Source organism: Triticum urartu, chromosome 5A (assembly GCF_056163025.1).
Source record: "Triticum urartu cultivar PI428250 chromosome 5A, HENAU_Tu73, whole genome shotgun sequence".
In the NCBI taxonomy this organism is placed as follows: domain Eukaryota; kingdom Viridiplantae; phylum Streptophyta; class Magnoliopsida; order Poales; family Poaceae; genus Triticum; species Triticum urartu.
The window spans coordinates 33,292,235-33,316,196 of NC_141877.1; the positions used below are offsets into that span (position 1 = coordinate 33,292,235).

General features: G+C 47.1%; 1 protein-coding gene across 1 annotated transcript; it reads right to left on the bottom strand.

The window, feature by feature from the left end:
- Window positions 1-22,655: 22,655 nt before the first annotated feature.
- LOC147967766 (RING-H2 finger protein ATL70-like) lies at window positions 22,656-23,069 on the bottom strand. The gene has a single exon (XM_087523245.1). The coding sequence runs from the start codon at window positions 23,067-23,069 to the stop codon at window positions 22,656-22,658; it is 414 nt and encodes a 137-aa protein (XP_087379371.1).
- Window positions 23,070-23,962: the final 893 nt, after the last annotated feature.

Below are 23,962 nucleotides of genomic sequence, written 5' to 3' on the forward strand. Positions count from 1 at the left end.
CATCGACGAGGAGCACCGCACTATCATGAGTGCGGTGATCCAGAAGGTTCAGTCCACCAGCGGATTGACTGAAGCCTGTGCCAGTCTTCTAACAGGCTTCGAGGTAAGTGTTTTAAAATGTAGTAGAAATATTACCGCATAGATAGTAGCCCCTGATGCTTTGTTCGGTGTTCACAAAGAAAAGCCGAACAAAGGATCAAATAATATCGCAGGAGTCTAATATAAGTATGTCAATATGCGTATGCAGGCTTCGCTGCTGGCGTCCGCCGCACTAACTGCGGAGGTCGCCGTACTGAAGCAGGACCTCGAGGGGTCCAAGAAAGAGCTCGGCCTTGCCAAGAGGCAGCTCGAGGAGAACAAGGGTAAGTAATAGCCCGTCTATAGATATGTATATATAAAAAAGGACGCGATTGCAAAATGACAGGATCCTTGTATGTTTGCCAGGGGCCACGACCGAGGTGGCGACCCTGAAGCAAGCGCTGACCAAGGCCGAAGATACAGCGGCCAAGGAGCGCACCGAGCGAGAGAAGCAGGAGGCTCGGGTGGGCGAGGTGCAGCAAGAGCTCCAGGCTCTTGTGGCGAAGCACGAGGCGTTGGAGCTTGACTCCAAGACGCGGGAGTCTGAGCTTGCCGCGGCCCTCGAGAGTGTGAAAAGTGCCAAGGCCGAAGCCCAAAAGGCCATCCAAGAGATCGACGCGATGAAGAAGATAGCGGCGGGTAAGGCTTTCTATATGCAAAGCAAGCATGTAAAAGTAAATTACCTATTACTTACCCGGATCCGGAGCTCTTCAGGAGCATTCGCAGATTTGCCCCGCAGTGTGTCCGATGCCGCACAATTTTACCAGGCCGAGGACGGAAGCTCGACGGAGAAGCTATTCTGGTCTCAATATGCTGAGGCTGAACATCCGGTGCCAATGAGCGACCAGCTGAAGCAGATGGTCGAGCTACATAAGGCGGCCGATCAGGCCATGAAGAGCTTTATAGTCCGGTTGTGGCCTGGCGACGCCCTTCGAACAGCTTCTTCAGCCTGGTGAGGTGGCTTGTGGATGCCTGCCCACGGCTGGAGGTCGTCAAGCGATCCGTCTGCATTGAAGGTGCACGCCGGGCTTTCGCCCGTGTGAAATTGCAGTGGGTCAAACTAGACGCCGTGAAGCTGATCAAGGAGGGGCCGCCGGAGGGCAAGGAGCACCGCCACCCCGAGATGTACTACGAGGGTGTTCTGCTGGGTGCCCGTCTTATCGTGGATGAGTGTTCAAAAGATGTAATATTTGAGTAAACTCGCTCGTTTTATCCTGTATTTATGAAACTTGTTTCATATGCGCAATGCAATGCTTGTTGGAATTTAAAATATTACCTTCTGTTTGGCTGTTTATCCAATCTGAGAGATGGCTGGTCCTCGGCTTCTGCCCCCATGCCACGAGTGCTGGGGTGTTCGGGATAAACCTGAGCACTCTTGTTCCCATGTTCGGGTCCTTCGAGGGAGGTGCTCAGCACAACGAACAAGGAAACCGGACTAATAATGCCTTATCACTCTCACTTAGCCATAGAATTCTATAATTTTAAATTTCGACGAAGCCCCTGGTATTCGGAAGGCCGAATTCGGGGCGCGATACACGCCTGTAAGCCGGACTGGGCCGACCCCTCGCCCTAAGCGGCATAAGTCTTTAGGGACTCGAAAAACCTCGCCGAACAGCGACCAGTCTCTCGCCTTATCATGACAGTCAGTTTTAGCTTTCTCTACTGAGGTGCTCAGCCCGGCAGAACCGGGGCACAATCGCAGTAGTTCTCCTAGCGCTACCTTAGCCGATAGAGCGGAACGTAAGGTACCAAAACATAGGAGCCGGGCAAACCCAACATTTGACCAAAGACATGATTCGGAGCTGATGCATATAATGCTATAAGTTCGGGGTGCCGCACTTGTGAAAGTGTTCGGACTTTTCACACCGCATTATGGGGTACGTAAGCCCCTGGTGTATTGGCCGTACCAGAGTGTACGGTTGCAAGGCGTCATTAATGAACACATAGATATATATATATAACAAGAATGCGATAATAGTCGTAATGTCATGCATTATTTATTAAAAAATTGCGTTAAAGCAGAGTGATACAGATAGTGCGATAAGCAAAGAGTAGGACTATGTCCCTTCCAAGGGCAAGCTGAGGAATGATATTAAATTGAATATTTCACTCGTTACTATAATCAACCTGGGAATTCCGTGGTATAACGTAGATGTCTGCCTCCTTGGTTGCTGCATCATGTGTTCGGCAACAGTGCTGCCGGACAGTGTTTCCAGAGATTAAGGTCCTGAAAGAAAAAAGAAAAATAACCGAACGGGAAGCCCCTAGTGCGGTTTAGGCCGCGTTTTCGGGCGTGCCGCAGTTGTGCCCCCCTCCCCACCTGTGCCCATGGTATTTTTAATGCGTAATTATGTACGCGCGGCACGAATATCGCCGTTGGGCTGGGATTGGGGTGGCCGCCGTATTGCTACGCGAGCTCAGATCGCGCCAGGAGGTCTATTTGCCGATTGCCCTGAGCGCGCTTGAAGGTGTTCGGGCTTTGAAACGCCGAACTGGTTGATTGCCTTGAGAGGCTGCTTTGCGCGTCTGCTACGAGGGCCGCGGTGTGCTCCTCTGTTCGGAGAGAGCGCTCTGTGTTTCCATTGACTGTAATAACTCCGCGAGGTCCTGGCATCTTGAGCTTGAGGTATGCATAATGCGGTACCGCATTGAATCTAGCAAATGCGGTTCGCCCAAGAAGCGCGTCATAACCACTGCGGAATGGGACTATATCGAAGATTAACTCTTCGCTTCGGAAGTTATCCGGGGATCCGAAGACCACTTCCAGTGTAATTGAGCCTGTGCAATGGGCCTCTACGCCTGGAATGACGCCCTTAAAGGTCGTTTTTGTGGGTTTGATCCTTGAGGGGTCTATACCCATTTTGCGCACTGTGTCCTGATAAAGCAGGTTCAGGCTGCTGCCGCCGTCCATAAGGACTCGAGTGAGGTAAAATCCGTCGATGATTGGGTCTAGGACCAGTGCGGCGAATCCGCCATGACGGATACTAGTGGGGTGGTCCCTGCGATCGAAGGTGATTGGACAGGAGGACCAAGGGTTGAACTTTGGGGTGACTGGCTCCAACGCATATACGTCCCTGAGCACACGCTTCCGCTCCCTCTTGGGGATGTGGGTTGTGTATATCATGTTCACCGTCCGCACTTGCGGGGGAAACCTCTTATGTCCTCTAGTGTGCGGCTGCCGGGGCTCCTCCTCGTCATCACTATGCGGCCCCTTGTCCTTGTTTTCGGCAATTAACTTGCCGGCCTACTTGAACACCCAACAATCCCTGTTGGTGTGATTGGCTGGCTTGTGTGGGGTGCCGTGTATTTGACACGAGCGATCGAGTATACGGTCCAAGCTGGACGGACCCGGCGTACTTTGTTTGAATGGCTTTTTCTGCTGACCGGGTTTAGAGCCTTTGAATCTGGCATTGACTGCCATATCCTCAGTATTTTCGCTGTTAATGCGATGCTTATGCTTGTTGCGACGTGACCTGCTATTGCCTTCCTTGGTATCTGAGGTACCATGGTTCTTTGATATGTTATTACTGCAAGCCAGCCAGCTGTCTTCTCCCGCACAAAAGCGGGTCATGAGCGTCGTGAGAGCTGCCATAGATTTCGGCTTTTCCTGACCAAGGTGCCGGGCTAGACACTCGTCTCGGATGTTGTGCTTGAAAGCCGCTAAGGCCTCTGCACCCGGACAGTCGACGATTTGATTTTTCTTTGTAAGGAACCGAGTCCAGAATTGCTTGGCCGACTCTTCTGGATGCTGAATTATGTGGCTTAAATCATCGGCGTCTGGTGGTCGCACATAAGTGCCCTAAAAGTTGTCGAGGAATGCGGCTTCCAGATCTTCCCAACAGCTAATGGAGTCCGCTGGCAAGCTGTTAAGCCAATGCCGCGCTGGTCCTTTGAGCTTTAGTGGGAGGTATTTGATGGCGTGTAAGTCATCGCCACGGGCCATGTGGATGTGGAGGAGGAAATCCTCAATCCATACTGCGGGATCTGTTGTGCCATCGTATGATTCAATATTTACAGGTTTGAAACCTTCTGGGAATTGATGTTCCATTACTTCGTCTGTGAAGCAGAAGGGGTGTGCGGTGCCTCTGTATTGGGCTATATCGCGACGCAGCTCTAATGGGTCTTGCCCGCTGTGTTCGGCCCGGCCGGATTTGCTTTTACTGTATCTGGCGTGACGTTTGTCGTCTCGTAGAGTGGTGCGCCCTCATGATCCATAGATCGATCTTGAATGCTTTGCCTTGTCCTCCAATATGTCTCGCAGGTCTGGCATATCTCCCCATGCCTTTTTATTTGAATGGCGTTGGGGTGGAGGCTGAGCCTTTGGCTGGAATGCCTCTCTATCGCGGCCACGAGGTGGCCGATCAGCCGTATCATACGCTTCTTCCTCCAATCGGGGTAGTAACCTGCGCCTTGGGTGACTCTTGGAAGGACGCTCGAGTTTATATTCCTCGGCCGCAAGGACTTCAGTCCATTTGTCAGCTAGCAGATCTTGATCAGCTTGAAGCTGCTGCTGCTTTTTCTTCAGGCTATTTGTCGTGGCCATAAGCCGACGCTTGAAGCGCTCTTGTTCGCGGGATCCTCTAGTACGGCGAATTCATCGTCGTTGAGGTTTGCCTCGTCTTCGAAGGGGGTGTAATTGTCATCCTCCTCCTCTCCATCTGCCGCTCTCTCAGGAGAGCTGGCTCCTTCATCCTCCTGCTCTAAATCTTGCTGGAGGGGGTTGTTGTTGTCTTCAGCACTATCCGGAGTGTTATTATCTCCTGTGCCGGTATCACCACTTTTGCTTTGGCGGGACTTAGAGCGGCGCCGCTGACGTCGGCGCTTGGGTTGCTTCTTGGAGGGGTCATCCTCCGCTATCTCGTCGCCATTGCCTTCGTTGGGTGTATCCACCATGTATATGTCGTATGACGAGGTGGCTTTCCAGTGCCCTATAGGTGGTGGTTCATGTTCGTCTCCTACATCGTCGTCCATACCGTCGATGTCTTCGGATTCGAAGTCAAGCATGTCGGTTAAATCATCGATAGTGGCTATGAAGTGGGTGGTGGGTGGGCGTCGAATTTCTTCGTCGTCTGCATCCCAATCCTGTTGGCCATAATCCGACCAGGGCTCTCCTGACAAAGAGAGAGACCTTAGTGAATTCAGGATGTCACCAAAGGGCGAGTGCTGAAAGATATCCGTGGCGGTGAATTCCATGACCGGCGCCCAATCGGATACGATTGGCAGGGGCGCGGATGGTTCGGAGTCAGAAAAAGAGTCCGGCACCTTGGAGTCACGGGCTGCGCAGGGGATTATGCTGGTGTTTGGCTCAATCGCCATTGAGACTGCAGCCCCTGAGGCGGTGTCTAACCACCCGTCCTTGATTGGCGCAGTTGGCTCCGAGCTAAGGGTCGGAGCTGATGCGGGCGCGGCCTCTGGGGTACTGTTCGGCGGCAGAGCTAGGTCATACCCATCACGACAGTGCGGCGCGCCCAGCTGTGGCTCGAATCCGTCGAAGATCAAGTCTCCGCGGACGTCGGCCGTGTAATTCAAACTTCCAAATATGACCTGATGGCCAGGGGCGTAGCTTTCAATCTGCTCCAGATGGCCAAGCGAATTAGCCCGCAGTGCAAAGCCGCCGAATACGAAGATCTGTCTGGGGAGAAAAGTCTCACCCTAGACCGCATCGCTATCGATGATAGTAGGAGCCATCAAGCCTAACGGCGACGACACAGAGGAACTCTCAATGAAAGCACCAATGTCGGTGTCAAAACCGGCGGATCTCGGGTAGGGGGTCCCGAACTGTGCGTCTAGGCCGGATGGTAACAGGAGGCAGGGGACACGATGCTTTACCCAGGTTCGGGCCCTCTTGATGGAAGTAAAACCCTACGTCCTGCTTGATTAATATTGATGATATGAGTAGTACAAGAGTAGATCTACCACGAGATCAGAGAGGCTAAACCCTAGAAGCTAGCCTATGGTATGATTGTATGTTATGGTTGTTGTCCTACGGACTAAAACCCTTCGTTTTATATAGACACCGGAGGGGGTTAGGGTTACACAAGGTCGGTTACAAAGGAGGAGATATTCATATACGTATTGCCTAGCTTGCCTTCCACGCCAAGTAGAGTCCCATCCGGACACGAGACGAAGTCTTCAATCTTGTATCTTCATAGTCTAACAGTCCGGCCAATGGAGATAGTTCGGCTGTCCGGAGACCCCCTAATCCAGGACTCCCTCAAGCACTCACTGGCTTTCTCACCGCCTGTCAATCTGAAGACACTGTAAACCGCGATTTGGGAAAACAACATGGTGAAGTGTCATGTAGTTGAAGTTCGCATGACACCACTAAGGAAAACAAGAACATACATATCATCAACAGAACCATTCTTTTCTTTCTAAAATATAAGAAAATAACCATTCTTTTCTTTCTAAAATATAAGAATTACATCGCAAATAACGATGAGATAGTGTGCTACCAATACTACATATATTGATTTTGGATATGAATATATTGTTTATATGTACCAATTTTATATAATCATATATTGATTGGTAAATTTAATATTTATATTAGAGGCCATGATTTTATTTTCGGCATGGCCTCCTGAAATCTCAGGATCGACCATGTTCACCAGAATCTCCTTCATCACATAACCAAACGCTGCCATAGTGTTTCATTCATATGAAGGCACTGATCACATCCATGCGATCGGTACTCATTTTCACCTCCGGCATGTCCTATATACCTAAGAGAATGGTCCCCACTAACTTATCTCAACATGCAAGCATGTCATACGATCATATAATTATGGATGGGATAAGGCCAACCTCAACATGCAACCATGCATAAGAAAAGACCCACCACAACATGCAACCATGCATGGAAAACTATTTTCATTCTATTCTATTTATATTCAATAAATATTTTACAACTATGTATAATCAAATATAATAAGTCATACGTATTTTTTTAATCACATGTTATTAATCTAAATGTTTCTATTCTACACAATCAAATCAGAGGCTAAAGTTAATGCCTTAACGATGGCAATTACCTCAAGAATAGAAGGTGATGTTGAACCATCATAGCAAGTTCCCGAGGCGCCTAGTAAGACTCCATGGTCATGCTCCTTTGTTCAAAGTTTTGGCTAGCCCTCCTATCCACATTGATTTTGTTTTTTAATAGAGGCAAAAGTTTGTCCTTTTTCACTCATTATGAAGATAGTTTGTCTGGTTAATTGGCGGAAAACCGAGCAAAAACCAACACATCCGGGGCCAAGCCCACACAACGACTGAAACAGTCAGCAAAGATCACGCCCATGCAAGCCACAACAAGTCAATCCACGAAACCACATGCAGATTACTCCCAAAAATAAAGAACATCGGAGAAGGGAACACTTTCTAGGGACTAACATTTTATCGGGTTGTCCCTCACAGAGGCACTTACCAACTGGTTGACACTCTTCATCTTTTTTCCATTGACAAGATGACAAAACCCTTGGTGATCAAAGGCGTAGCAAGAGGCCTTTGATCAGCTTGGTGAAGACATATAGAGTGTCCTCGCCCTCGTTCGCAAAAGTGTAACCCTTTGCCACAAACAACACTTCGTCAGAGGTAGCAAAAGCAAGGCTGAGAGCATAGGCAACTTTGTAAAAGAAGGCCATTGGCCCGACCGGATGCAAGTTCCTCAGTAGACTCCATGGGACCAATTAACCCTGAAGGCAAAAACTTGGCATTGTCACCATCCTCCTCAGTACCCTGGCCCCCCATCTTTTGCCAGTTGCGATGCCTACACCGCAAGCATCGACCCCTACATATCACTAGACACCTTTGCCCGCTCCAATAAGCTGGTCGCACGAGCCAACCATAGGTAATACACATGGATCTTGACCATAGCAGTCATGCACAACTCCAATGCCCCTTCTCTCTTCCTCCTTGCTGATCATACTACCGTGTACAAAATAATACAAGCATGTGTGTGGAGAGCGGTGATTGAAATTCTTCTTCATGAATGGCCCGACGTCACGCCCATCGCACGACCTAGAGCGTGACCAGCACCCAAAGGAGCTCATCCTAAGATAGCGTCGTGCACAAACCAATGGGCCAAAACGTTTGCTACCGGTGTCTCATTCATAGTGATCTTACCAAACATCTTGGAGTCCATTAGATACCACATGTTTGCCATATTACACTAACAAAGAGTGCCTCCAGCAGTCCAGGCATTACACGACAAGCATGCTGCAGATGACATCATGTTCCTGTGGTATCTAACCTCCCTGTTCGGCAGAGAGGCCCGGGGCGGAGGGCCATGCAAATTTATACAAGCAATTTCCCCGGAACTTTGACTACCCGTAGATTCTTCTAGAAATACCTCTCACTCAAGGAATTAGATGACTACGAAAAGTGTTCGAGCCAATCTTTGCGATTCATTTTCGTCTACATGATCATGTGGTAGACCGTGCGCAGACCGGGTGGAGAAGATTCAATTCTTCGCATACTGCCATGCCAAAAAAATCAGTCTACACCACATGGTTGATTGGTATATTGTGTATAATTTCAGCATCCATTGGTTAATAGTGCTCATTCAATATTGAGACACCGAACTTCTTAATTCCTCTTGAACATAATTGCAACTATCATCGAGGGATCCACTTGTCTAGCAAAACATTAGTTGGGTCGCCATCACCAAGTCCTCCAGACTAAATCCTGACAGAGTATGTCACAACCTTCAAATGCCTCTCCAAATTTGAGACGGCATGTGTTCCCAATTTATATGCTTCAAGAAACTCCTACGACAAGAAATAAATGGCCTTCAACATGCATGCAAAAAATGATTGAGGTTGTTGCGTAATAAGCCATGCATGGCCAAGGAAGCCAGGTTGAACATATCGATGTCCCTGAAGCCCATGCCACCCATATGTTCATCCATAGTCCTAGTCTTCCATGATAACCACATAGTTTTCCTCCTTCTTCGCATTGCCTCAACGAAAGTTCCTGATGAGATATGCAGTATGCTAACAAAGTTCCCATGACAACTTGAAACAAGCCATCGAGTCTGTGGGGATAGCCTATGCAACAGACAGTGAAAATCTCCTTACTAGCTGAAGCTATCACCTCCTAGGCTAGGAGCGAATGGTCTTGATGTTTCACTTGCCCGCTTTCAAATTTTCCTTCTCAAGTTTCTACAAAGTTTTAACTTATGACAAAACTAGCATTTATTGTATGTATTTTAAAATGAAGTATGTATATATTTGTCGAACCAACCGTGAAAAGAAAGGGGCACGGCTATTTGCTGCTTGCTGCGAGCCCTACCACGGCTCGCCTGGAGGGAGCACATATTGGGCCCGCCGAGAAACTGCGTCGCATCAACATGCTGACGTCATGTAATTTGTTTTGTTGTTTTTCCTCCGCTTTCTATTAATATTTTTGTTTTTTTGCTTATTTTTTACTTTTGTTGTATTTCGAAATATATACAATTTATATATTTTTTTTAAATGAGAATCTTGCATTAGAAAAATGTAACACATGTACAGTAATATGTTTCTAATGTATATGGAAAATGTACAATGTCAATCAAAAAATGTACGTGACATTTAAAAAAATATTCGTACATTGTAAACAAATGTTCATGTAATTAAAAATATATCCACAGATTAAGAAGATGTAAGTAAAATGAAAAATGCCCACAAGTTTCAAAAATGTGTTTGTGCAATTTCAAAAAATGTTTGCATAGTTCAAAAAAGTGATTTTATCATTTTTTCCAATGTATATTTAAAAAGTTCTTAACCTGTATTCGTAAAAATAAAAACATGTTTTTGGAAAAAAAATTATTAAATAGGTATTCTAAAAATGTGAATCATTTTTTAAATGATTTATATGTATTAGAAAAATGTGCAACGTGTATGAAAAATATAGGCATTTAAACATGTATTAAAAAAATGTAAGTATTGTATCTGAAATTGTTAAACGTGTATAGAAAATGTTCCTAACATATATAAAAATAATGTACAATGCGTGAAAAATATAGACATGTTTTGAAAAAAGAAAAAGGAAGGAAAAACCAAAGAAACCCATAGAAATTCAGTGAAAACAAAAAACCAAGAAAACGAAGGAAAAACGAGACCAAAAGGAAAAAAAAGGAAGGAAACGGAATAACCAAAAACTGCGAAAGGAAAAAGAAAAGGAAAAAGGAAAACAGAAAAGCATAAAAGCCAGAGAAAAGCCATGTAGAACTGGGCTACAAATAGTGGGAAAAAAACAAAGTGGCGCCGTCCTGCTTGTTGGGCCCGCCTGCTAGTGCCCCGCAGTAGGCGATTCATAGCCCTGGCGAAAAGAAAGACGGGCCCAGACCTTTGCAGAGTCGAACCCCGACGCGTGTGGTGTAGCCCCTTGCTCCAGAGACAAAAGCGCTGCGTTTCTTCCATCTCCGTCCACCTTCGACGTCACCCAGCTCCGCACCTTCTCGTCGCTCGTCGGCGCTCCGGCCTACCCTCCCGTCAGGAGTTAATTTGGTCCGAGTCGGAGGGCAGCGTCGACGCGTCGTGAACCCCCCGACGAAAACAAATTAGCCCTAAAACGTGGATTGCTCGCCCCAAATCTCTGCGATCTCCACAGGTTGGCCCCTGTCATTAAGCTTACTAGACCATGATGGCGCGTGTTGCCGTGCCCGTCTATTTTGACTGTAGAATGGTAGGAACTTGTGTAAATATAAAGAGACAAAAGCAACATAGATGAAAATAATATATTAAAAGGGTAAAATAGTCTGAAAAAGTTTTTTCACGTAATTTTTTTATTTTGTTTTGAAGCGTTGGTAGTCTGGTAAGTAGCAACTAACAACACAGAGAAAAATACTAAGGTAGGGCATGTTATTTCCATTTCAGTTTGTAGCTTATGGCTACTTCCAAATGAAAAGGTCAAAAAATAACTTGACATAATAATAGAACACATCTAACAGTTAATAGCGGTAACCTGAATAAAAATATGTAGGAAACCGCAAAAGTTATAAATTCATGAATTGACGAAACATCGATATACAGATTAACCCTGCTAAAGGCACCGGATGAAATCTATGCTCTTCTTAAGTGGCGTAGTACACACTGCAAGACATGTCACATAATTGTTGAATCTAACTTCCAAAGCTGAAATTACATGCATGCATGCATCCCTAATCAATGATCATCGTACTAATTTCCAAACTAAAAGAAAAACATGGATGATTATTCTTATATTTCAGAAAGTCAAAGTTATATATGTAAATGCTTCATCTTTGGTTTCTGACGTCACCTTAGATTGACATTGACTTAAATTCTTTTCCTATGTCTTGCAACAGACCCTGCAAAGATATGCACAACGTATCAGGTAAAGTCATTCCTTACACAAGCTAGGAGTGTCTAGTTATCTCAAGAAGAAAAGTGTCTATGGTTGGAAAACGAAAACTCACCCATGAAACTGTCATGCTTCTTCATTAAGCATGGCGCATATCTTACCTATAATTGAACTGTAAGAAGTTAAAGAAATAAAGTACACTCTGTAACAAAATGTAAGACGTTTTTATGCCCTATGCAAAACAAAAAAAAAGTCTTGCATTTTGGTACAGAGGATGTAGCTTTCATGTGCAAAAATCCATGCAATGTTTTGGAGGTAAATCTGAACTTAAATGGGATTAGGGAAGCATTGCATGACCTCTCAGCAGATCAAAACCTATATATCTTCCTTACAACTCTGCTTGCATTAGCGTTTAGTTGATGAGTTCAACGCCTACATGTCTACAGGCTACAGTACTTCCGCAAATGATTCTGAAGCATTTGAAAAATAGAGGAAGAAAAACATGCACATGACGTGAGCATATACATGCAATAGATTCAGAAGGGCCTTCATTTTTAGTAAGAAGCTTCTGAAGAGCCTAATGTTTTGTAAATGTCTAGTAAGAGGCGGGCATTAATTTACTTAAAAAATTAATTAATAGACAATAGTACTACCCAGTAATAAATTTGTGGTTCAATATAACCTTAACAATTGATCTATTATGGATTCTGGATTAAGCATTGCCTAAAAAACTCAAAAAAGAATCATATTTAGTTTATCCTTGCTGAAGATAGTTGGAAAAAAGTAGTTAGTGAATCAACAGTTTAGTTTATAGTTAACATATTTACTCCAGTGCCCATGCATCATCTACGGCAGCTGAAGGTTTGTGAATAGGCAAATTTTAACTATGCATGGTGAAGCAAAATCTGCAGGAACTCCCGGTGAGTAACATTACTCAAGGAATTGTTCTAAATAACCTTATCATACAGATATCGATGAATTCTTAATCCCAAGATTCATATATATTTGCTTCTGTTAGCACACTGAATGATGTGCAGTAGCGCAACAAAAGCAACATAGGGAACCTACGGGTATTATAATCTCACTCAAAATGTTGGCAAGGATGCATCCTGGTGCCCTTTTATGATGCATAGTTATCAATTAAGCGAACAATCATAGTTTCACCATCCCTAACCTTTAATATCATGTAACACTAACAAGTTGTGCATAATTTGAGCAGACATACAATTTACAAATGCAAATATTCAATAATTGCTACAGAAAACGAAACATACCTGTCTCAGGTATCTTTATTTTTATGGTCATCACAACAAATCATACATTATTATATTTCCTCATCACTTCACCACGCCTTGCAAAAATAACCAGAGTTGTTCCATCAGTAAAAGGCAACGTCGTGGGGCCATGGTCGAGAAGATAACTTATTCGGCTCTTAAAAAAAGCTTGCTTGTGTCTCTCCTTGCTCAATAAGTCCCTTATAACAATACATTTTCAGTGTCTCAATCTTTGTATCAGTATCACCCTATGATGTAAGTACTTATAAGATCAAGAGATGTAGTTAATAAAGAAAATCCAAAAAACTGAGGATGATGAACAAGACAAATTTAATGCAGGACCACCCTTACTTTTGGCAACGAATAATCATTTTCTTGAATTATTATATCCAACAATACATTCAGCAGAAATTGGGCAAGTCGTTACAAGTGTTAATAAAAGCCTGACTAAAAGAGATAAACTTAGTAACCATTTTGCCAGTTACAGTTTGAGTAATAAAGTTAATACCAAAATCAGTGACCTGTGTTTCCTAGATGATAGAAGGACTAATATTACCTTTAAGTATGTTTCGAGAAGTGCCTTGATCGACTATGGAACATCAGCAACGAATTTCAGCAAGTACGGGGAGGAGCAATAGGGGTGGTGACACTTGAGCCTCCTTGAAGCGGGTGAGGATTTAGGGCACCCCAGGGAAGATGATGGCTTGACCTTTTGCCCCTGAAAAGAGGAAAAAGAGGGGAGGCGTGAGACCTAGGAACACGATAGGAGAGAGGTCATCAAGAGGGGGTGGGAGCTCGGAGGCGGGCATCACCTAGGGAGACTACTCGAAGGCGCACAATGTTTCGCCGAGATCGGGAGGGGAGGAGAGGGGAGGGGATGGGAGGGGTCGGGCAGGATGATTGATTAAGGAGCGAGGTGCGGGGAGGGTAGCATCGCCCGGACCCCAGAGTCGTCGCATATTTTTAGAAAGAAACCCTACTAATCTTGATGACTTATGCAGGTTCATGGCCTTTATACTTTGTGGTTTGCAACCGATGGACCTTCGAGACAAGAAATACCGCCGTGTGAAGATAAATATGTGAATCTGAAGGACATGCGCGTTACAGGATTCAAAGGGGCGAGAGGCCAAGCTGAATTCCTTATGTATGTGGTTGAAAATGCTCCTGCAATAGAGGCCCTAATTGTAGATACAGCTCAAAGGCTAACTGATGCTTGGGATCCAGAGGAACCAACCCCTAGAATAGATAGTGCTGCTCTTAATATGGTTAGAGGTCCTCTCCTTAAGAGACTCCCACCGAATGCAAATCTTTTACTTGTTTAAGACATACATACATTGTTGTATATATATGTAACTGCAGAATGTAGAGTAGTCTTTTTTTGCGGATACGCAAAGCTTGCGTATCATTCGTTGATAGAAGTTGAAATGAGAATACATAGGGGGGTACATCACATGGCACAACCAAAGGTGGCATAAACATGGTGCCCGAAGCAGAGTGACATGGAATGGTCAGCCCAAAGAGGAGCTACAACACAACGCTAGACTACCCAGTCAGCCAGCCCAACAGAAACAACCCTAACCAAGACGATGCCCCAACACTCGGAATCGAGTACCAGACACGGCACGAGCAAGCAAGAGGACGCCTTCATGAAGGGGAAAGACGCCGTGACGCCGCCGTTGCCTGATCCCAGGAACTGGATATGGGGTTTCCCCCGACGCTCGAAGAGGGCTCGAAGAATAGGCCGTGGCAGCTCATCCAAGAAGGGTACGGCACCTGCAGGTGTCGCCGCTGCCAGAATCAAGCAGGGATTTTGCCCTAGCCAATGTCCAAACAATCCCAAAGCCGTCCGAACTGGATCCAAATACGAGGGCATGTCATAAGCTGGGACCGCCAATGCCGGAAACGAAACTATGCCACCGGAAGCGCGAGCATTGGACCTGGCAGGGGAAGGGCAAGGCAAGGGGTGGCAGTAGAGGTTGGAGATGCGACGACGAAACATACAGGCGAACACAGTCGGCAAGTTGACGAGCCAGGATCCGGAGAACGCAGACCTAGATCAGTGAAGCCGGAGCAGCCAAAACACCAGCGAATCCATGTAGCCGGAAAGAGCGCAGCTTCAAGAGCACCGGGCCATAGCCGCTGTGGAGGAACCCCGACAAGATGGACCCTGGAAAACGCAGGTTCAAGCCAACCGGGATCGTAACAGGGAAGCCAAAATCCATCGTGTGCAGGCCGCCGCATCGAAGATGAGAGAATCCACACCACCACCGAGCAGAAAGGTTGCAGCCCCGCGTGGATCCAGAAAGGGGCCACCTGCAGCACCATCAACGGAGTACTCATCAGCGAGAGGCGCCGCGCATGGCCACGGCCGGCCCGTGTGCACAGGACAGAGAAGGGAGCGCCCAATGCACGGCCAGCGTGTCACGCCCACAGAATCCCTCTGCCGTGACCCCCATGGACAGATCCGTCGAGCTCGCGCGTTTAGCCAGGGAGAAGACACGACCGGGGATAGGAGAGCCAACCGGCGAGTGGCACCACCGCGCATAGAGGAGCTCCACAGCGAAACCACCCCGCACCAACGGGAGGCCATGCCCCGCCTGAAGACGCTGTATGAGGCTGGAATGCCCCGCCGCCATGACGCCAGCCTCCTTGGGCATGCCCGGACTTCGCCGGCGACCCTCTGGCGGCGGCCACGCAAGGGAGGTGGATCCGTGGCGCGGCCAGCGGGGTTGCTCTGGTTTCCCCCGAGTCGCCGGGGAGGTGGCGTAATTGTTCTTTATCTGTTAAATTGATAATCCATCAATCGTAAAACTAAGAGCAGCAATGTTGATTTACATATGACAATAGTCTTTGAAGAAAGTAACACGAGGAGAGAAGAACTACAACAGTACAGCTACCAGAGTAAGGGTTTTCGCTAGAGAACTCCCCCGACAGCTCAATTGGCTTCTTTGTTGATAAAGGTCAATATATCACCAAGTACAATCGGTCTATGCAACAACACAATGTATGGAGTAGTCAAGACATCCAGATTACACACATCCAAATCATCAAAGAACGGAAAATAAAAGTACATGGCCCCCAAAAGCCATGCCAAAGCGATCACCAACAACCACCGTCGTTGGAAGCACCCTATGTTACGAGAAAGATTCCTCAACAATGACGGCTGAAGGGAACAACGTGCGAGCACCGCAACTACCAAAGTACAAATCTCTTGGTGTTTCACCCAAGAAGGAATTTCAAGCAATCTCCACACAATTCCTTGAATGATGGAATGCCATGGAAACACCAGCATGTAGATACAACCAATTAATGAAAAAAAATCTCTCAGGGCAATGATCACTTCGGGAGGCAATTGCTCATTGAATTTCTCGGCGAATGCATCCAGCATGTATGTGGTGACATCGTCACCATCCACCTTTGGTGCTGGAGCAGCCGTCGCACGAGCAGCAGGGTGCTTGACCCTCGTCAGCGAGAGCCCTCCAGTCTTGGAGATCCTCACACTAGCCATCGTTTTCCTATGCCTCACCCTCTACAGTGAGATCCCTCCAGCCTTTGAGATCCTCACCCTAGCCAAGGTTTTCCTGTGCCTGGCCCTCTATAGCGAGAGCCCTCCGGTCTTGGAGATCCTCACACCAGCCAATGTTTTCCTTCGAGCTGTCGGTGGCCTGTGTGGAGATGAAGCCGACGAGGCACCCCCCCCCCCCCGACTCCTCTCCCAAGCTCCCCTGATGGCCTCGCCCGTCGAAGTTGGGAAGGAAGAAGAGGTTGGGATACCTCTGTTCATAGTCGGTTTAGGTTGTCGTCTAGGTTAGGTTTCGCCCTTCTGGTGGTTCTTGGCACAATGCTATTGACTGGAGTTATGCTGTCGGGGTGGAGGCTTCGAGAGCTCACAAGCGGCGTCCAGTGGCCCCAACCGCCGTGGTATGCATCGCCTCCATGGTGAAGGAAAGGAGAATATGGCAGATCTAAGCTCATGGTGGTGGCGACTGGAACTGCTGTAGGTGCTCCTCCCATGCACCCCATGTCGTCGGTGATCTTTACAAGGGGTATTACTTAATTAGTAATTTTGCCCTAGGATTAAGATGATCCGAAAAGCAAAATTGTTCTCCTCAATGAGACAAAAGTTTATGTTGAGAACTTTTTTAAAAAACCATCTTGAGGATTGCGAGCGAAAACCCGGTGTCAACACAAGCCTAATTAACTTTGTCGTAACTCCTGCGGCGCCCGAGCTTCGTTTTGAGTTGCCTTTATATCCATCTTGATGATGGCTATCCAATGATGCCTCTAAAACTTTACTTTTGACTTAATTTCCACTAGAATCAAGCCATTGTTTGAGTTCTTTCTCATTTCGTATGTTCCTCGTGTCACTTTTTAAGCGCTCAACAAATGTCAAGCTCCAGGTTTTCTTTTGCCGGGAAAGAGACATGCATGGTCGTCACATGCATAACCATGATGATCAGTAGCTCTACACATTTTTGCCGCTATACAATACAGAGAATTAATGGTCAAGATTCCTCAACAATGACGGCTGAAGGGAACAACGTGCGAGCACCGCAACTACCAAAGTACAAATCTCGTGGTGTTTCACCCAAGAAGGAATTTCAAGCAATCTCCACACAATTCCTTGAATGATGGAATGCCATGGAAACACCAGCATGTAGATACAACCAATTAATGAAAAAAAATCTCTCAGGGCAATGATCACTTCGGGAGGCAATTGCTCATTGAATTTCTCGGCGAATGCATCCAGCATGTATGTGGTGACATCGTCACCATCCACCTTTGGTGCTGGAGCAGCCGTCGCACGAGCAGCAGGGTGCTTGACCCTCGTCAGCGAGAGCCCTCCAGTCTTGGAGATCCTCACACTAGCCATCGTTTTCCTATGCCTCACCCTCTACAGTGAGATCCCTCCAGCCTTTGAGATCCTCACCCTAGCCAAGGTTTTCCTGTGCCTGGCCCTCTATAGCGAGAGCCCTCCGGTCTTGGAGATCCTCACACCAGCCAATGTTTTCCTTCGAGCTGTCGGTGGCCTGTGTGGAGATGAAGCCGACGAGGCACCCCCCCCCCCCCCCGACTCCTCTCCCAAGCTCCCCTGATGGCCTCGCCCGTCGAAGTTGGGAAGGAAGAAGAGGTTGGGATACCTCTGTTCATAGTCGGTTTAGGTTGTCGTCTAGGTTAGGTTTCGCCCTTCTGGTGGTTCTTGGCACAATGCTATTGACTGGAGTTATGCTGTCGGGGTGGAGGCTTCGAGAGCTCACAAGCGGCGTCCAGTGGCCCCAACCGCCGTGGTATGCATCGCCTCCATGGTGAAGGAAAGGAGAATATGGCAGATCTAAGCTCATGGTGGTGGCGACTGGAACTGCTGTAGGTGCTCCTCCCATTCACCCCATGTCGTCGGTGATCTTTACAAGGGGTATTACTTAATTAGTAATTTTGCCCTAGGATTAAGATGATCCGAAAAGCAAAATTGTTCTCCTCAATGAGACAAAAGTTTATGTTGAGAACTTTTTTAAAAAACCATCTTGAGGATTGCGAGCGAAAACCCGGTGTCAACACAAGCCTAATTAACTTTGTCGTAACTCCTGCGGCGCCCGAGCTTCGTTTTGAGTTGCCTTTATATCCATCTTGATGATGGCTATCCAATGATGCCTCTAAAACTTTACTTTTGACTTAATTTCCACTAGAATCAAGCCATTGTTTGAGTTCTTTCTCATTTCGTATGTTCCTCGTGTCACTTTTTAAGCGCTCAACAAATGTCAAGCTCCAGGTTTTCTTTTGCCGGGAAAGAGACATGCATGGTCGTCACATGCATAACCATGATGATCAGTAGCTCTACACATTTTTGCCGCTATACAATACAGAGAATTAATGGTCAAGATTCCTCAACAATGACGGCTGAAGGGAACAACGTGCGAGCACCGCAACTACCAAAGTACAAATCTCGTGGTGTTTCACCCAAGAAGGAATTTCAAGCAATCTCCACACAATTCCTTGAATGATGGAATGCCATGGAAACACCAGCATGTAGATACAACCAATTAATGAAAAAAAATCTCTCAGGGCAATGATCACTTCGGGAGGCAATTGCTCATTGAATTTCTCGGCGAATGCATCCAGCATGTATGTGGTGACATCGTCACCATCCACCTTTGGTGCTGGAGCAGCCGTCGCACGAGCAGCAGGGTGCTTGACCCTCGTCAGCGAGAGCCCTCCAGTCTTGGAGATCCTCACACTAGCCATCGTTTTCCTATGCCTCACCCTCTACAGTGAGATCCCTCCAGCCTTTGAGATCCTCACCCTAGCCAAGGTTTTCCTGTGCCTGGCCCTCTATAGCGAGAGCCCTCCGGTCTTGGAGATCCTCACACCAGCCAATGTTTTCCTTCGAGCTGTCGGTGGCCTGTGTGGAGATGAAGCCGACGAGGCACCCCCCCCCCCCCGACTCCTCTCCCAAGCTCCCCTGATGGCCTCGCCCGTCGAAGTTGGGAAGGAAGAAGAGGTTGGGATACCTCTGTTCATAGTCGGTTTAGGTTGTCGTCTAGGTTAGGTTTCGCCCTTCTGGTGGTTCTTGGCACAATGCTATTGACTGGAGTTATGCTGTCGGGGTGGAGGCTTCGAGAGCTCACAAGCGGCGTCCAGTGGCCCCAACCGCCGTGGTATGCATCGCCTCCATGGTGAAGGAAAGGAGAATATGGCAGATCTAAGCTCATGGTGGTGGCGACTGGAACTGCTGTAGGTGCTCCTCCCATTCACCCCATGTCGTCGGTGATCTTTACAAGGGGTATTACTTAATTAGTAATTTTGCCCTAGGATTAAGATGATCCGAAAAGCAAAATTGTTCTCCTCAATGAGACAAAAGTTTATGTTGAGAACTTTTTTAAAAAACCATCTTGAGGATTGCGAGCGAAAACCCGGTGTCAACACAAGCCTAATTAACTTTGTCGTAACTCCTGCGGCGCCCGAGCTTCGTTTTGAGTTGCCTTTATATCCATCTTGATGATGGCTATCCAATGATGCCTCTAAAACTTTACTTTTGACTTAATTTCCACTAGAATCAAGCCATTGTTTGAGTTCTTTCTCATTTCGTATGTTCCTCGTGTCACTTTTTAAGCGCTCAACAAATGTCAAGCTCCAGGTTTTCTTTTGCCGGGAAAGAGACATGCATGGTCGTCACATGCATAACCATGATGATCAGTAGCTCTACACATTTTTGCCGCTATACAATACAGAGAATTAATGGTCAAGATTCCTCAACAATGACGGCTGAAGGGAACAACGTGCGAGCACCGCAACTACCAAAGTACAAATCTCGTGGTGTTTCACCCAAGAAGGAATTTCAAGCAATCTCCACACAATTCCTTGAATGATGGAATGCCATGGAAACACCAGCATGTAGATACAACCAATTAATGAAAAAAAATCTCTCAGGGCAATGATCACTTCGGGAGGCAATTGCTCATTGAATTTCTCGGCGAATGCATCCAGCATGTATGTGGTGACATCGTCACCATCCACCTTTGGTGCTGGAGCAGCCGTCGCACGAGCAGCAGGGTGCTTGACCCTCGTCAGCGAGAGCCCTCCAGTCTTGGAGATCCTCACACTAGCCATCGTTTTCCTATGCCTCACCCTCTACAGTGAGATCCCTCCAGCCTTTGAGATCCTCACCCTAGCCAAGGTTTTCCTGTGCCTGGCCCTCTATAGCGAGAGCCCTCCGGTCTTGGAGATCCTCACACCAGCCAATGTTTTCCTTCGAGCTGTCGGTGGCCTGTGTGGAGATGAAGCCGACGAGGCACCCCCCCCCCCCCCGACTCCTCTCCCAAGCTCCCCTGATGGCCTCGCCCGTCGAAGTTGGGAAGGAAGAAGAGGTTGGGATACCTCTGTTCATAGTCGGTTTAGGTTGTCGTCTAGGTTAGGTTTCGCCCTTCTGGTGGTTCTTGGCACAATGCTATTGACTGGAGTTATGCTGTCGGGGTGGAGGCTTCGAGAGCTCACAAGCGGCGTCCAGTGGCCCCAACCGCCGTGGTATGCATCGCCTCCATGGTGAAGGAAAGGAGAATATGGCAGATCTAAGCTCATGGTGGTGGCGACTGGAACTGCTGTAGGTGCTCCTCCCATTCACCCCATGTCGTCGGTGATCTTTACAAGGGGTATTACTTAATTAGTAATTTTGCCCTAGGATTAAGATGATCCGAAAAGCAAAATTGTTCTCCTCAATGAGACAAAAGTTTATGTTGAGAACTTTTTTAAAAAACCATCTTGAGGATTGCGAGCGAAAACCCGGTGTCAACACAAGCCTAATTAACTTTGTCGTAACTCCTGCGGCGCCCGAGCTTCGTTTTGAGTTGCCTTTATATCCATCTTGATGATGGCTATCCAATGATGCCTCTAAAACTTTACTTTTGACTTAATTTCCACTAGAATCAAGCCATTGTTTGAGTTCTTTCTCATTTCGTATGTTCCTCGTGTCACTTTTTAAGCGCTCAACAAATGTCAAGCTCCAGGTTTTCTTTTGCCGGGAAAGAGACATGCATGGTCGTCACATGCATAACCATGATGATCAGTAGCTCTACACATTTTTGCCGCTATACAATACAGAGAATTAATGGTCAAGATTCCTCAACAATGACGGCTGAAGGGAACAACGTGCGAGCACCGCAACTACCAAAGTACAAATCTCGTGGTGTTTCACCCAAGAAGGAATTTCAAGCAATCTCCACACAATTCCTTGAATGATGGAATGCCATGGAAACACCAGCATGTAGATACAACCAATTAATGAAAAAAAATCTCTCAGGGCAATGATCACTTCGGGAGGCAATTGCTCATTGAATTTCTCGGCGAATGCATCCAGCATGTATGTGGTGACATCGTCACCATCCACCTTTGGTGCTGGAGCAGCCGTCGCACGAGCAGCAGGGTGCTTGACCCTCGTCAGCGAGAGCCCTCCAGTCTTGGAGATCCTCACACTAGCCATCGTTTTCCTATGCCTCACCCTCTACAGTGAGATCCCTCCAGCCTTTGAGATCCTCACCCTAGCCAAGGTTTTCCTGTGCCTGGCCCTCTATAGCGAGAGCCCTCCGGTCTTGGAGATCCTCACACCAGCCAATGTTTTCCTTCGAGCTGTCGGTGGCCTGTGTGGAGATGAAGCCGACGAGGCACCCCCCCCCCCCCCGACTCCTCTCCCAAGCTCCCCTGATGGCCTCGCCCGTCGAAGTTGGGAAGGAAGAAGAGGTTGGGATACCTCTGTTCATAGTCGGTTTAGGTTGTCGTCTAGGTTAGGTTTCGCCCTTCTGGTGGTTCTTGGCACAATGCTATTGACTGGAGTTATGCTGTCGGGGTGGAGGCTTCGAGAGCTCACAAGCGGCGTCCAGTGGCCCCAACCGCCGTGGTATGCATCGCCTCCATGGTGAAGGAAAGGAGAATATGGCAGATCTAAGCTCATGGTGGTGGCGACTGGAACTGCTGTAGGTGCTCCTCCCATTCACCCCATGTCGTCGGTGATCTTTACAAGGGGTATTACTTAATTAGTAATTTTGCCCTAGGATTAAGATGATCCGAAAAGCAAAATTGTTCTCCTCAATGAGACAAAAGTTTATGTTGAGAACTTTTTTAAAAAACCATCTTGAGGATTGCGAGCGAAAACCCGGTGTCAACACAAGCCTAATTAACTTTGTCGTAACTCCTGCGGCGCCCGAGCTTCGTTTTGAGTTGCCTTTATATCCATCTTGATGATGGCTATCCAATGATGCCTCTAAAACTTTACTTTTGACTTAATTTCCACTAGAATCAAGCCATTGTTTGAGTTCTTTCTCATTTCGTATGTTCCTCGTGTCACTTTTTAAGCGCTCAACAAATGTCAAGCTCCAGGTTTTCTTTTGCCGGGAAAGAGACATGCATGGTCGTCACATGCATAACCATGATGATCAGTAGCTCTACACATTTTTGCCGCTATACAATACAGAGAATTAATGGTCCGGACTCCCGACATGCTGACACTGACGGTTAGCCCGCGCCGGTGGTCCGCGGCGCCGCGCGGCAGAGCGGGCAGCTCGTCCGCTGCCGCAGCCAGTCGTCGACGCACCGCTGGTGGAACACATGCCGGCACCCCGGCTGCCGGCGGAGCTCGTCGCCGTCCGCGTAGTCCGCCAGGCACACCGCGCACGTCGTGCCATCCTCGCCTGTTGTGGCCCTGGAATACACCATGGTCGGGAACGCAGCCAGGGCGGCCTCGTCGATCCCTGCCGTGGCAGCGGACCGGTCACCACCTTGCTCCACGCCCACGTCGACCCTTGGCAGCGACGGCGACCGCGACGCACGGTTCACCCGCCGCCGGTTTGAGCAGACGAAGGTGAAGACGGAGAGCACGGCGAGCACGGCCACGGAGGCGCCGATCAGCAGCACGGTGGAGTTGGACATGGTGGTCACAGCATGTACAACCTCATCGCCCGTGCTACACATAATATACTATCCATACTTAATCCCTACTTAATTTGTGAGGCCGGCCACGTCAAGGTCAAGATCAAATGAGATCTCCAGCTTTCGCCCTACATGTATATACTGCCAACGGATTAGCACAAAATTAGCGGTAATGCCCAAGCTAATTTGACTCTCACCGTTTCCCCGTCAATTCGTTGCTTGTTGCATATGTGCGTCGATCACTCAGGATCATAAAGTGGCATATTTCGCGTTTTGCAAACTAGTGCACTTTTGTTGAGGGACTAAGACTAAGAGCATCTCTAGCAGACTCCTTAAAAGCGGTTAAATTCTTATAATTTTCATGTTTTGGTCAAAAAAATATCTATAACAGATCCTGTAAAAGTGGCCCGTTTCTTAAATATTTTAAAAGGCACCAAAAATCCACACCTGAGATCCATATATTTGAAGGCTTTGAAGGCCAAACTGAGGGTGGCCCTTATACCGATCAAACCTCGTCGGGTACTCCATTTGTAATATGTGCGTCGATCACTCAAGATCATATTTGTAGTCGTTTACGGCACATTAATATTAGGCAATATGCTCCCTCTGTAACATAATATTAGCCAAAAAAAATGTCTTATACTATTATGTTACGGAGGGAGTATTATACTGCATGTTAATATTATTAAGCAAAACATAAATTCCATGTTAATATTAGATAGAACATAATTACTTGGTTAATGTTGATGTTGATATTAGACATGGTATTAATTATGGTGGCGGCAATGGTCGTTCGGTAGTCTATAAGCCCCGATGTAATTTTTATTATATTTGAGGTGCTTGTATTTCCGGTGAATCTTTATAATAGATTTAATTGTTACTAAAAAAGTTAA